This window comes from Bombina bombina, chromosome 4, assembly GCF_027579735.1.
Source record: "Bombina bombina isolate aBomBom1 chromosome 4, aBomBom1.pri, whole genome shotgun sequence".
NCBI classification, from domain to species: domain Eukaryota; kingdom Metazoa; phylum Chordata; class Amphibia; order Anura; family Bombinatoridae; genus Bombina; species Bombina bombina.
Window position 1 is genome coordinate 107914437 of NC_069502.1, and position 13848 is coordinate 107928284.

The following is a 13848-nucleotide window of genomic DNA, read 5'->3' on the forward strand; positions in this document are numbered from 1 at the left end:
TTATTTAAATATTACAAGTTTAATTTATCATAGACTGTCCCTTTAAACAACTTTCTAAATTTCTTCTATTATCAAAATGTCTTCGTTCTCTTGTTCTTTTGTTTAAAAGCAGGGACCTATGCTTAGGAGTGTGCACATGTCTGGATCAGTATATGGCAGCAGCTTTGCAAGAATGTTATCAATTTGCAAGAGCACTAGGTGGAAGCACTATTTCCTGTCATGTAGTGGTCCAGACACTTACCTAGGTGTCTCTTCAACAGAGAATATCATGGGAATGAAGTAAATTTGATAATAGAAATAAATTGGAAAGTTTTTAAAATGGTATACATTGTCTGAATAACAAAAGAAAATGTTTGGGTTTCATATCCCTTTAAAGGGGCATTTAAGTCAAAATTAAACTTTCATGATTCAGATATAGCGTGCAAAGCAGACCTAGGTAGGCTCAGGACCAGCAATGCTCTTCTGGCTGGTGATTACACAGAAATTACTTTTGTCACTGGCTCACTAGATGTGCTCACAGCTACCGACAGAAGTGCATTGCTGCTCTGGAGCTGACTATAACTATGTGTTTAACCAATTGCAAGGCTTATAATTATATGCAAGCAATAGTGCAACAATTAAATGCTCTAATAATTAGAACGTTTAATTTTTGTACTTTGGCAGGCTACTTTTTCAACAAAACACTTACCATCCGAAGTAACATCCCACCACAAGACTGCAACCTTCCATCTCCACCCCCGACAACCACTCCACCACTCTCAGTACCTTCCCCCCAACCACTGAAAATGAAGTGAGTTCCCTAATGTCTCCCTCACACCTCACTACCTGCCCACTTGACCCTATCCCTTCACATCTAATACCTTCTCTCTCTTCTACCCTCACCCCAGCTCTTACTCACATATAACCTACTAACTGGTCTTCCTCTCTTCCACCTCTCCTCCCTTCAATCCATCCTAAATGCCTCTGCTAGGCTAATCTACATCTTCTGACGCTCTGTATCCACTGCACCCCTCTGTGAGTTCCTTCACTGGCTCCCCATTCACAGCAGAATTAAATTCAAAATTCTCACTCTGACCTACAAAGCCCTTACCAATACAGCCCCCCCCACACCTGTCCTCATTCATCAACAAATATACTCCAGCCTGTCCCCTAAGATCCAACAACGATCTACTCCTTGCCTCTTCTACCATTACCCCCTCCCATGCTAGACTGCAAGACTTTTCTCATGCGGCACCAACCCTCTGGAACACATTTCCTCGAGCTGTCAGACTTTCCCCCAACCTCTCCTACTTTAAACGCTCCCTAAAGACCTTCTTGTTCAGGGAAGCCTATCACCAAATCAGTAACTAATGCATTCCACTTGATTAATAATTGCCCTCATCTAACTCCACACTAACATCATTCCCACCTTTGCAGTCCCCACCTCCTGTTTCTCACCCCCCTACCCATTTAGATTGTAAATTCCCACGGGAACAGGGCTCCTAATTCCCCCTGTATTTGTTTATTACATTTTGTCTGGTGTCTCATATTGTAATGTCCTTTTATCTTTGTTACCCATGGACAGCGCTGAGGAATCTGTTGGAGCTTTATAAATTAAGTATGGTAATATTTACCTGAGCTTGCAACATTCTACAGAGTGATTGGTTAGATCATATGACAATCTCCTTTATATCCCTCCCTAATTTGCAAGACTAAAGGAAACCAGGAACATGGATACCACCAGCCTAGTCCAAAGAAGTATACTTGAACTACTCTTGAGTTGCAAAACTCTTGTAAAATTGTTGTCAGCAAGGCTGGCATCAGGGGATTAAAGGGGCCACTGGCATCAGGGCCAGTAGTTACTTTTTTTCCTTGAGGGAAATATTTTTTGTTGGTTACTGTGGCAGAGAAATGCACCCTAATCCAGGACGCTTTAACACAGTTACATGCTTTCCTGGAGTCTGACTGACACACTTTTTTTTATTGTGGCAGAGCACACTACTACAGAATACAAGGCAGGAGGGGCCCGGGGCCTCAGAGCCTCGATAATAAAGCTACTATGCAGCCCCCATATTTAGGCTACGTTATACAGTTAATGAATTGCTACCAGTCAAAAATGTTATGCATTTCAGAAGGAACAATAGGACTGTAGAAATTTGCTACCAACTTGAACTGTACATGTCTGTGCCCACTTTAACAATGGAATGGAAGCAGCAGATCAGTTCCCTTGTAGAGATTTGATACCTGCATCTGTGCATGCTGGTCATTACATAATCACATTCCACACATTCCTTTCAAACATATATGGAGTGTGATTATGTTACTGTTAGCATGTGCACGTAGAGGTAGCTAATCTTGACAAGGTAGCTTTTTTTCACAGGCGATGTGAGAAAGTAATAACCCTGAAGGAGGAGAGTGGAAGAAAGGGTTATGTGACCCCACTAGGAAGCAGGGCATGGGGTGAGAGAGAGGACAAGGGGTTGGGCTGAGTAGGGGTGGTTTATAAACCCACATCAGGAAGTGACAGCAGACATTTTATCAGGAGCAGCACGGTGGGAAAATTTGTTTTTCCTTACCTGAGATGGAGGCCTTGTTGTCAGAACTGATGCAGGTGGCCAGGCAGAAGGGAGTCAGCTGGATAAGGAAGCAGTTAAGCACGGCTGGGGAGGCAGCCCCAGGAGTGGAGATGGCAGTTTCCATACCCAGTGAGTCTGCTGACAGGAGGAGTGGACGGCAGGCACGGAAGTCGAGGCCTCCAGAACGTCTGAGTCTGGATCTTGGCGCCGGTAGGCCTAGGAGGGGAAGCAGAGGACCTGCCGGTGGTGAGCAGGCTGGAAAGCAGCGAATAGCGGAAGCGGAAGCAACGGCCAGGCCCAGGGCGGGCTTGCGGCCTAGTACAGAGGAGGAGGATGACGTCATGGCCAGGCAGCCTCAGCTGGGGCCCAACGTAGCCAGAGGGAGACGGAGGACTCGTCGATCCGGGGCACAGATGCCTGTGTCAGGTAAGAGGGTAGGGGCTGGGGAGGCCTACAGCGGCAGAAGCCTGGTAGCGGGGGAGCCGGGGTGGAGCTGGAGACGCCGGTCGGTGGGGAGGCAAGAGGGACCAGGAGGTAGGAGCGGTGAGCTGGATGTCACCGTGGGGCAGCAGGTGGATAATTTTGGGGAGGCGGGTGGTGAGGGATGTCAGGGGGGGGGGGTGATGCTGAGGTAGGAGTGCATGAGCCTGAGGGATAACAGGCGGGGTGGAAGGCTGGACTAGGAGGGGGCACAGGGGGAAACAACCTGGGCAACCCAGGGGGGGATCCTATAAGAATAAAGAATAAAAAGTAAAAAAAAAAAAAAAAGGAACAAAAGGGGAAAAGAGGAGATTTTGGCCATGCGTAGTGACAGCAATACACAGAAGGAAATAGGTAGGCAGTATGGGTATGTGCTGATGGGGGAATTGGGGGACTGCAAGGATATAGGTAGGGGCAAGGGGTCTGGCATTAAAAGTGGGTTTACAGGGCAAGGGGAGGCCCGGTGTGGAAGAGAGTAGGGTGGCAAGTGTTAAGGGGCAGTTGAACCAGCAAGCTGAGCATGGTACCTGCCCAATGGGTGTGGATGGTGGGGGTGGTGGGATATGAGGGTAGGGCCTGTGGGGGGGCTGGGGAAGAGGGGGGGCCCTGGGAGTGGCGGGGCACATAGAGGGATAGGGGGGTGGGGGGTTTATAAAAAAAAAGAAAAAATATATGGGACACAGAAATTATAATACCTGTGGGGAGGGGCCTGATAGGCAGGGGTGCAAGGGAGGATGGAGGTGAGATGGGAGCGTTGATGATTGTTTTTGTGTCTTGCAGAGGAAAGTGCCATTACGACTGGGGGAGAAATTTCTGGCGAAGCCAGGGATGAGGAAGTGGTGGAGGATCAGGAGCTGTGGACGGAGGAAGAGGACCCAATGGAAGGGACATCAACCGGAGCGGTAACAGCTGGCCAGGTAGGGGATATGTCTACTTTGGCGCAGCTTTTGAGTTTGTTGTCCCCGCAACGTGGAGGGGACAGGAGAAAGGGAAGGGGGCGGGAGGAGGGAGAGGGGGGCTGATGGGCAGAGGGGGAGGGATTTGATTGGTGCCTCTTCATCACAGGCTGCAAGCTCCGGACCTGGGACGGGGATGGATACTACCCCCCTGAGGAGACGGGACTCTTCTAGAGGGCGCAGGAGGTCCAGGTCGCCATGGAGCAGGAGGACTAGAGGAACTGAGGTGGTATCGCCAACATGGGCCAGGGTTGACAGGTCCAGGTACAGGAGCAGATATGGCAGAGGGAGGTCACCTGCTAGGAGAGGGCAAGTGAGACACCTCGTGGAGGCAGACAGAGAAGAAATGGTCAGTAGACCTGGGGGTCCCAGACGGGATTGGAGCAGTAGACCAGACAGGGGAGTCGCAGACACGGGAAGGAGAGATGGACCTGCAACAGCGGTGCAATTGACAGGTGAGGCGACTGAGCTGCTTCCTAGGGTGAATGATGGTTCGTCTTATGAAAGATAGGTGTTATTGGTGGGGCTAAAGGGGTTTATTGCCACTTTGGAGAAGTTGAAGGGGCTTGGGGGGTCACCAGCAGCAGCATGGGCCCAGACGGGAGGAGAGGTACAGGCTGTCCCCCCACTGCCGGGTGGAGGTGCGGTAGCTATGGGAAGTAGGGTGGCTGGCAGTGGCGGAGAGACATTGAAGGTGCCGGAAGGTGCCTTGAGGAGGCCTTGCTTATGTTCGGTGGGTCCGTTGGGGATCCACCTCCCCAGTGAGATGGGGGAGAAGATCTGGAAGAGGGAATTTTTGGAGATCCTGTCGCTGCTTCCCTTGGATCGCATGCTGGAGGTGAAGTAGGATGATAAGGAGAAGGGGAAGAAGGAGGACGAGGAGAGTAAGAAGTGATGGAGGAAGCTGCCCAAGACATTTAGGAACTGGTCGAGGGTGTTTTGCATACTGGCAAGCGTGGTAAGTGAGAAGTTTCCGGAGCAAGGGTCTTCTTCGTTTTGTTATTACGACGAGATTGCGAGTGTATATAAAACATACGGTGGGATGGCCTGGTGGCGGTACGATGATCGGATGGCGGTGAGGGACGTAATGCGTTGGGACAATAGGGACATGGGTATTTGTTTAGAGATTATGACGCCTCTGCGGGGGGGTCAGTCCTTTTGGTTGGCGAATCAAGGAAGGGAAGCGGGGGAGCTAGCGGAAACACCTTGACAGTTATCCGCAAAGGCCTCTGCTTTCAGTTTAATGAAGGGCAGTGACAATTTGGGGCATCGTGCAAATACAAGCACGAGTGCTCAGGGTGTGGAGGAATCTATTCCTTCGCAAAATGTTTCAAGAAAGCGAGGCATGGGGAGAGCCAGGAGATGTGGGTAATGCGAGCGCGGACCCCAGTGAGGGTAGAAAGGATGGTGCCGTTGTTAAGGGATTACGCCAGTAGGCGAGGGCACACGGCGAACGCCGAATTATTGTTGACAGGGTTTAGTTCAGGTTTTATTATTCCATACAAATAACAAGGGGTGGAGGTTTTTGGGGGCAATTTGAAATCAGCTAGGGAATTTCCCTCTGTGGTAAGGGAGAAGTTGTACAAGGAAGTTGGGTTGGGGAGGTTGGCTGGACCATTTGAATAGCTGCCGCTGGTGGGGCTGCAGATTTCTCCGCTGGGGGTGGTACCCATGAAGGGTGCAGGACAGTTTTGTATGATCCATCATCTTTCACACCCTAAGGGGTTGTCTGTTAACGATGGCATTGATCCGGAATTGGTATCGGTGAACTATACTTCATTCGATAAAGCGGTGTCACTGGTTCGGGTGGCGGGGCCTGGGGTGCTGTTAGCCAAGGTAGACGTGGAATCAGCTTTCCGGCTCTTGCCGGTCCACCCGCAGTGCCATAATTTGCTGGGCTGTTATTTTGAGGGTTTGTTCTTTGTGGACCTGTGCCTCCCAATGGGTTGTTCCATCTCCTGCTCATACTTCGAAAAGTTTAGATCCTTTGTGGAATGTGTGGTTAGGCGGAAGTCTGGAAAATCATCAGTAGTACACTATTTGGATGACTACTTATTTGTCAGAGCGGCTGGAACCGGCGATTGTGAGCACTTGGTGGAGGTCTTCGGTGAGGTGGCGCGTGACTTTGGGATCCCAGTCACGGCGGATAAGTCGGAGGGTCCGGTGTTTTCATTGAGTTTCCTGGGTATCCAGCTGGATACCATCCTTATGGAGTGCAGACTCCCAGAGGACAAACTGGAGGACCTTAGGAAGGTGTTGGGGGAGGCGTTGGCCTCTAAGAAGGTCACGTTGTGACAGCTTCAATCATTGCTGGGTAAGCTCAATTTTGCCTGCCGGATTATTCTGATTGGCAGGGTATTCTGCCATTGACTGTATTTGGCAATGGTGGGGGTGTCTGAGCCAAGGCACCATATCAGATTGAAGAAGGAGCTGAAGGAAGACCTGGGAGTGTGGCTAACGTTTCTGGATGAATTCAATGGAAGGTTGATTATACAAGTGGGTTGGTCTGATGAAAGCTTGTGTTTATACACGGATGCTTCAGGGGCCCATGGGTTCGGGGCATACTTGCAGGGTAGGTGGTGCACTGAGGCATGGCCTCCCAGCTGGGGGGAAGCCGGATTGATGAAGAACCTCACGTTCTTAGAGTTTTTACCTCTGGTTGTCGCACTACGGGTGTGGTCCCACATTTTGAGGGACAAGAGGGTCAGTTTTCACTCAGACAACTTGGGGGTAGTCATGGCTATTAACAGGCTTACGGCCAATTCTCCGCCGGTGGTGAGGTTATTGAGAGTGTTTGTGTTGGAATGCCAGCGCAACAATGTATCTTTCAGGGCTATTCATGTTCCGGGCAAGTTGAATGTTATAGCTGACTCTTGGTCCCATTTGCAGTGGGATCGGTTCCGTCTGGTGGCGCCGGAAGCAGACGAGGAAGGGGCAGCCTGCACGAGGGCCCTGTGGAGTTTGGGTGGCCCAGGGTGATCAGTTTGATTCAAGGGGCCCTGACTCATACCACGTGGAGGGCAAACGTCCGTGTGTGGAGAAAATGGTGTGAGTTGGAAGAAGGAAGACATTTGATGGGAGATGGGAGAATTCAGCTGGGGGTTTTGTTGTCATGGGTAAAGAGGTGAGGGGAGGAGAGGCTGTCGCCCTCTGAGGTAAGGAAAAGGGTGGCAGCATTAGCCTTTTTCTTCCCATTGTTGGGGTTGGAGGATTTAACAAAGGTGTTTGTAGTGAGGATGGCGATTAGAGGTTTGTGTCGAGGAAAAGGGCGGAAGGATGGCAGAAGACTGGTGATGTTTGTGATCTTGGCAAAGGTTACAGGTTGTTTGAAGGGTTTATGTTTTTCGGGGTTTGAGGAGATACTGTTTAAGACAGCGTATATTTTGGCCTTTTTTGGGGCGTTCAGGGTATCAGAGTTAGTGGGACGGAATAGGAAGGATGATGGGGCATCCACAGGGATGAGGTGGTCTTAAAGGAAGGGAAGGTGGAGATGTGGTTGAGGAGGTCCAAGACTGACCAGTCGGGGAGAGGATGTTTGATCAGCTTGAGAGAAATGGGTGGGCTGTGTTGCCCGGTTGCAGCTGTCCGACATTACCTCAGCCTCCACCCGGGAGGAGTGGCCCATTTTTGGTGCAAGAGGATGGGCCTGTATTGTCACAATTTCAATTTATATCAGAATTCCGGAAGGCATTGGGGGCCTTAGGGTTGGGGGGTATGAAATTTGGGTCCCATTCATTTAGAATCGGGGCGGTGACTGAGGCTGCTGGGTTGGGTCTGGATTTGGCAGTGATTAAGAGGATTGGTAGGTGGCGGTCTGAGAGGTTCTGGGGGTATGTCAGGCCCACGGATGAGGGTCTAATTAAAAAAGTGGTGGCAGCTGACACAGCTTTATTTTCTTGGCAGGGATGCAAGATGCTGGGTGATCGGGCATTCATACGTGTGTTGGGCCAGGAAGGCTGCCGCTGTGAAGGAAGATAGAACTCAATTGGGGCTGCCTAGGGAGCAAGTGGTGATGAGATGGTTTGGGGTTCGGGGTATGAAGTGGGGTCAGCTGGTTGGAATGGTGGTGGAGAATGCCAGACTGTTTTCTCCCCCTCAGATTCTGGTTATACATGTTGGTGGGAATGACCTGGGATTCATGTCCCAGAAGGAGTTAGTGGATGACATTAAGAGGGGGATGGACTGCTTACGGCAGCTCTTCCCTGGTTTGATAATAGTGTGGTCTGAGATTGAGAGTCGTTTGTTATGGAGGTCAGCTTGGGATTCAGGGAGGTTGGAGGCTTCCAGACGGAAGATTAACAGGATGGTGAGTGGATATGTGAGAAGGTTTGGGGGTGTGGGTTTGAGGCATGTAGAATTTGAGGGAGAATCGGGGAAGTGCTTCTATTTGAAGGATGGGGTTCACCTGAATGAGGTGGGCTTACACCTCTTTAATTTCACTTTGAAGGAAGGAATTGAAAAGGCCTTGGCTCTGGGTGGCGGTTCTCATATGGGGGGTGAGTGGTGGCGGGGTGCTTGCTCTGGTTGGTAGAGGCTTACGCCTGTAATGATGTGGATGGTACTAAATGTTTTATCAGCAGGGGGTTGGTTTAATGGTGGTAGCCCCTCCCCTGAGTGGGGCGGGACTTGTGGAGTGAATAGTGGGGGCAAACACTGTGATTGGTTGAAAAGTTAATGTTATTTATATTTATTTGTTATGTTAATAAAGGAGCTGTAGCCTTTCAATCCCATACAGAAAGTGTGATGTGTGTTTTGTGGGTTGGGTGGAATGACAACTTGACGATGTGGGGTCAAGCACAGACACGAACAGTGACAGGAATAATTTACAGCCAAAAGGAAACCAAGAAGGTAAGAGCTGTTTTTCTATTAAGCTGATATAAGTAAGGGACAGGGGACCTGTTTATAGTAGTAACATTTAAGCAGATTCTGTAATGTAGTTTTGAAGTTATATATGCAATACCACTGCATACATATATATTTCACCTCACTGGTATACTTTTTATGTGATTATAAATAAGGGGTTAAATAACATAAATATATTGGCACTGCATTGCTGCTCTTTTAGCCTGGTTGTAAATCAAGTCCTTGCAGCACCCATCCACATATTAAAGGGACATTAAACCCCAAAATGTTCTTTTGTTTTTCAGATAGAGAATACAATTTTAAACAACATTCCAATTTTCTTCTAATATTTAATTTGCTTCATTTTTCAGGTATTCTTTGTTTAAGAATCAGCAATGCACATGCATGAGCCAATCACACATGGCATCTATGTGCAGCCACTAATCAGCAGCTACTGAGCCTATCTAGATATGTTTTTCAACAAATGATAGCAAGAGAATGAAGCACATTAGATAATTAGATAATAGAAGTAAATTGGAAAGTTGTTTAAAATTGCATGCTCTTTCTAAAACATGAAAGAAAAAAATTGGGTTTCATGTCCCTTTAAAGGGTCAGTAAACATAGAAAATAATGTTATATAATTCTGCACATAGTGCAGAATTATATAACATTATACCAGTGCTAGAGTTATATAACCTAAAATTGCCTGCAAAGTTTTATTAAAAAATAGTGTTTTCCAGACCCGCTCTCTGTGCTCTTCTGAGGGTTTTGTTTTTATCACAGAGCGTATCTGGCCAGCTGTCTAGTCACAGCCCGGCCCGACCACGCCATTACACTCAGTGCAGCTCGCTCCCGCTGTCAGACAGAGCAAGAGCGAGCTGCACTGTGTATAATGGCGCGGTCGGGCCGGGCTGTGAATAGACAGCTGGCCAGATGCGCTCTGTGTAGAAAACAGACCCGCTCAGAAGAGCACAGAGAGCGGGTCTGGAAAACACTATTTTTTAATAAAACTTTTCAGGCAATATTAGGTTACATAACTCTAGCACTAATATAATGTTATATAATTCTGCACTATGTGCAGAATTATATAACATTATTTTCTTTGTTTACTGGCCCTTGAAGCTCAATTTGGCAGAGATAACCTTTGTAAAACTCTATAATGTCCACTTCACACTTCAAGTACTAACTCATTTGAACAAATGTGTGCAAAATAAAATATAACAGATTTTAAGGAAATTATGCTAACCATTATTAACAGCAGTTTTGGTATCAAATCAGGTCTGAGGAAGGGGAGTCTTGCTCCCCAAAACATCACCTAATACATTTTATTTAAACCTAGAGAGTGTGAATCTGTTGATATACATCCTTCCGGGCTTTAATAAATGGGGCCCAATGAATATTTAAAATTTGTTTTACATTCCTCCAAATTCAAATTGGCAAGTCTTGTTTCAAATCATCACCTCTCTCCATTCTATTCTATATATATATATATATGTAAAATAAAAATAATTTTCTTACTTTGAATTTCTGGGTATTTCATCATAATCAATAAACCCCATCGGAGAGTTGTGGATGTTGTTTCCATTCCAGCAGCAAATAAATCAGATACAAGATGCATTAGATTTTCATTGTGGAAATATTGTCCAGAAATTGGATTTTCCTGAAATTATATTTAACATAGTGAAATAAATGAGAGACAAATAACTACATATTAAAAATCGATTTCCCTTAGCCAGCCATGTACAAAACTATAAATGTGTGACCCAGATATTATGCTTCTACTATACCCCACTAGGGGCCCGATTATCTAAAGCTCTCTGGGTTTGTGAGATATTCTAAGAAATCTCGCCAGCACTATCAAGCCCCTGTCCGAATTCTATAAAGGCAGTTTTTACCTTGAGAACAGTGTGTCTCCTTGCTTTTAAAGGGACAGTCTAGTCAAAATTAAACTTGCATGATTCAGATAGGGCATGCAATTTTAAACCACTTTCTAATTTATCTTTGTTCTATTGGTATTCTTTGTTGAAAGCTAAACCTAGGAAGGTCTATATGCTAATTTCTAAGCCCTTGAAGGCCCCATCTTATCAGTACATTTTTACAGTTTTTCACAGCTAGATAGTACTTGTTCATGTGGGCCATATAGATAAAAACTGTGCTAACTCCGTGGAGTTATTTATGAGTCAGCACTAATTGGCTAAAATGCAAATCTTTCAAAAGAACTAAATAAAAGGGACAGTCAACACCAGAAATTTAGTTGTTTTAAAAAGATAGATAATCCCTTTATTACCCATTCCACAGTTTTGCATAACCAACACAATTATAATAATACACGTTTTACCTTTGTAATTACCTTGGGGTCAATTTATGATGCAGCAGATGCTGCTTCCGACCCACTCCACTTCAGGTCCGCCTGAAATGGAATTTTAGAAGCAGCGGTGGTCCGAGACCTCTGAGGCGGCGGACAGCAATCAGCCCGATCGGATATGATCGGGTTCATTGACACCCCTTGGCCGCAAATGTGCAGGGGGTGGCATTGCTCAAGCATTTCACAAGAAATGCTTGTGCAATGTTGAATGCTGACAGCATATGCTGTCTGCATTTATCGATGTGCGGCAGACATGATCTGCTACAGCAGATCATGTCCGCTCGCACTATAATAAATTGTCCCCCTTGTCTCTAAGCCTCTGCAAACTGCCCCCTTATTTCAGTTCTTTTGACAGACTTGCATTTTAGCCAATCAGTGCTCACTCCTAGGTAACTTCACGTGCGTGAGCTCATGTTATCTATATGAAACACATGAACTAATGCCCTCTAGTGGTGAAAAACTGTCAAAATGCATTTGTATTAGAGGTGGCCCTCAAGGTCTAAGAAATTAGCATATGAACCTCCTAGGTTTAGCTTTCAAGTCAACAAAGAATACCAAGAGAACAAAGCAAAATTGGTGATAAAAGTAAATTGTAAAGTTGTTTAAAATTGCATGGCCTTTTTGAATTATGAAAGGTTTTTTTGGACTTGACTGTCCCTTTAAAAAGGCAGTCTGCAGAGGCTTAGATACAAGGTAATCACCGAGGTAAAAAGTATATTAATATTATTGTGTTGGTTATACAAATCTGAGAAATGGGTAATAAAGAATTATCTATTTTTTTTAAACAATAAAAATTCAGGGGTAGCCTGTCCCTTTAAGTATGTGAAGGTGATATATACATTGCACTAGGGCTAACACAAATCCTTTTTTAAAAAAGGTATAAAACAAATAAATGAAATATTGAAATTAAAATACATAGTAAAAAAAAGTCTATTGTTTAATCACAATAAAAATTGTAACAACTTTGTTCTGCAAAAATTGTGTTTTATGGAAAAATGTAAATTTGCATTTAAATTATGCAGAAAAAAAACTGCTTAAAGGACCACTAATACATATTAGTAAATGCATAATAAGAATATAATGCGAAATATCTTCATTTGAACTTCAAATGAGTAGTTGAGTAGTAGATTTCTTTCTAGCAAATTTTAAGATTAGTTTCCTTCCGACCATATCAAGTGACAGCCATCTGCCAATCACAAAATGCATATACGTATATTCTGTGAATCTTGCAAATGCCCAGTAGGGCTTGGTGCCTCAGAAAGTGTGCATACAAAAAGATTGTGCACATTTAAAAAAACAGAAGTGAATTGGAAAGTTGTTTACAATTGAGTGTTCAATCTGAATAAGAAAAGTTTAATTTTTACTTGACTTCTCCCTTTAAGGGACATAGTAGAAATTGTAATAAAACGATGCTATACATGCAAACAATGCTGTCAAATTCATATTAATATACAAAATTCAATGCATTTTATTTTCCATATTGTAAAGTGCGTTCCCCAAACCTCTGTTAGTCGGCTTAACATGAGGTGTTCCATGGGAGTAGCTGAAATACAGACAAATTAATCAGTATTCATTTGTTTCATTTAAATTAGCTTAGGGGTTAGAAAAAACGTACTTCTAGCATGCGGATCACAGGGCCTGCACTAAAGGCGAAGGTCCATAAACACATGGGATCTGCCACGCTAAGCTACATATAAGCCCACCCCATGGCTCTGTGAAGAAGGTTCTGGATTAGCACGGCTCTCCAGTGCGCTAGAGGTAAGTATAAGGCTACAGGTGAACTTTTTCACCTGTAGAAAAGGAACATTCACTTTGATTTCAGTAGTGGACCTACTCAACAGAGGATGTTAGTGCTATAGGCCACCCAGCACCTGGGCCCTGGTGCCACTAAACCTGCTGCACCAATGATAGTTCTGCACCTGATTCACTTAACAAAAACTAATGTAATTGTTCCATGAACATTCAATATTCGTATCATTTAAATCTAAACAAATACTGAATAGTACGGCAGCCACATATCTGAGAAACTACATTTCTGAATATTTGGTGCAAAAGATTTGTACATACCAAATTTTTTGCCTGTGCACAACAGGTTTAGGATACATATGGCAACTTGCAAGGACAGACCCTTGTGCCATTGTGGTTTTCACATCTGGTCAAAACATCAAAGTTTTGAGTTAGGATCTAGAGTGACTTACCAGGTCATCCAGAGAAATCACAAGATTAGGCACTTAAGGATATACAACTCATATACATTTATTAATTTAAAGACATCCTTAAAGTCATTCCTAGCAGTAGTTTTTTGTGAGACACATGCACACACATGCATATATATGCGTGTTATATGCTTTTTATTAAGCATTTATGTACTGAACAAACTGTACCCCAGTGCATTCTATAGTTTAGTGCATGGTCAATGGAAGATTTCAATATCAAAGAACAGATTATGCTACGAGATAGGACCTGCCATCTTTCTTGGAAAAAAATCAGCTATGCTGATTTGCATAGGTAATCGTACATAATAACTCAAAAAATAAAAATAATTTAAAAAAATAATTTGTTTACATAGACATTTAACCATGATAGGGGGCTTATTTCTATATTTATTGTTTGTTTGTTTTTTAGACTGACCTAAATCTTAAAAATACAG

The 13848-nt window shown here is 44.9% G+C and overlaps 1 protein-coding gene across 2 annotated transcripts in view; it reads right to left on the bottom strand.

The window, feature by feature from the left end:
• LOC128655962 (cytochrome P450 2K1) overlaps positions 1 to 13848 on the bottom strand; it is a 103099-nt gene that overhangs the window by 23704 nt on the left and 65547 nt on the right. For both annotated transcript variants that reach the window (XM_053709572.1, XM_053709573.1), the window contains one exon: positions 10352 to 10493. In XM_053709572.1, the coding sequence (XP_053565547.1) occupies positions 10352 to 10493 (142 nt within the window). The remainder of the gene's footprint in view (positions 1 to 10351; positions 10494 to 13848) is intronic.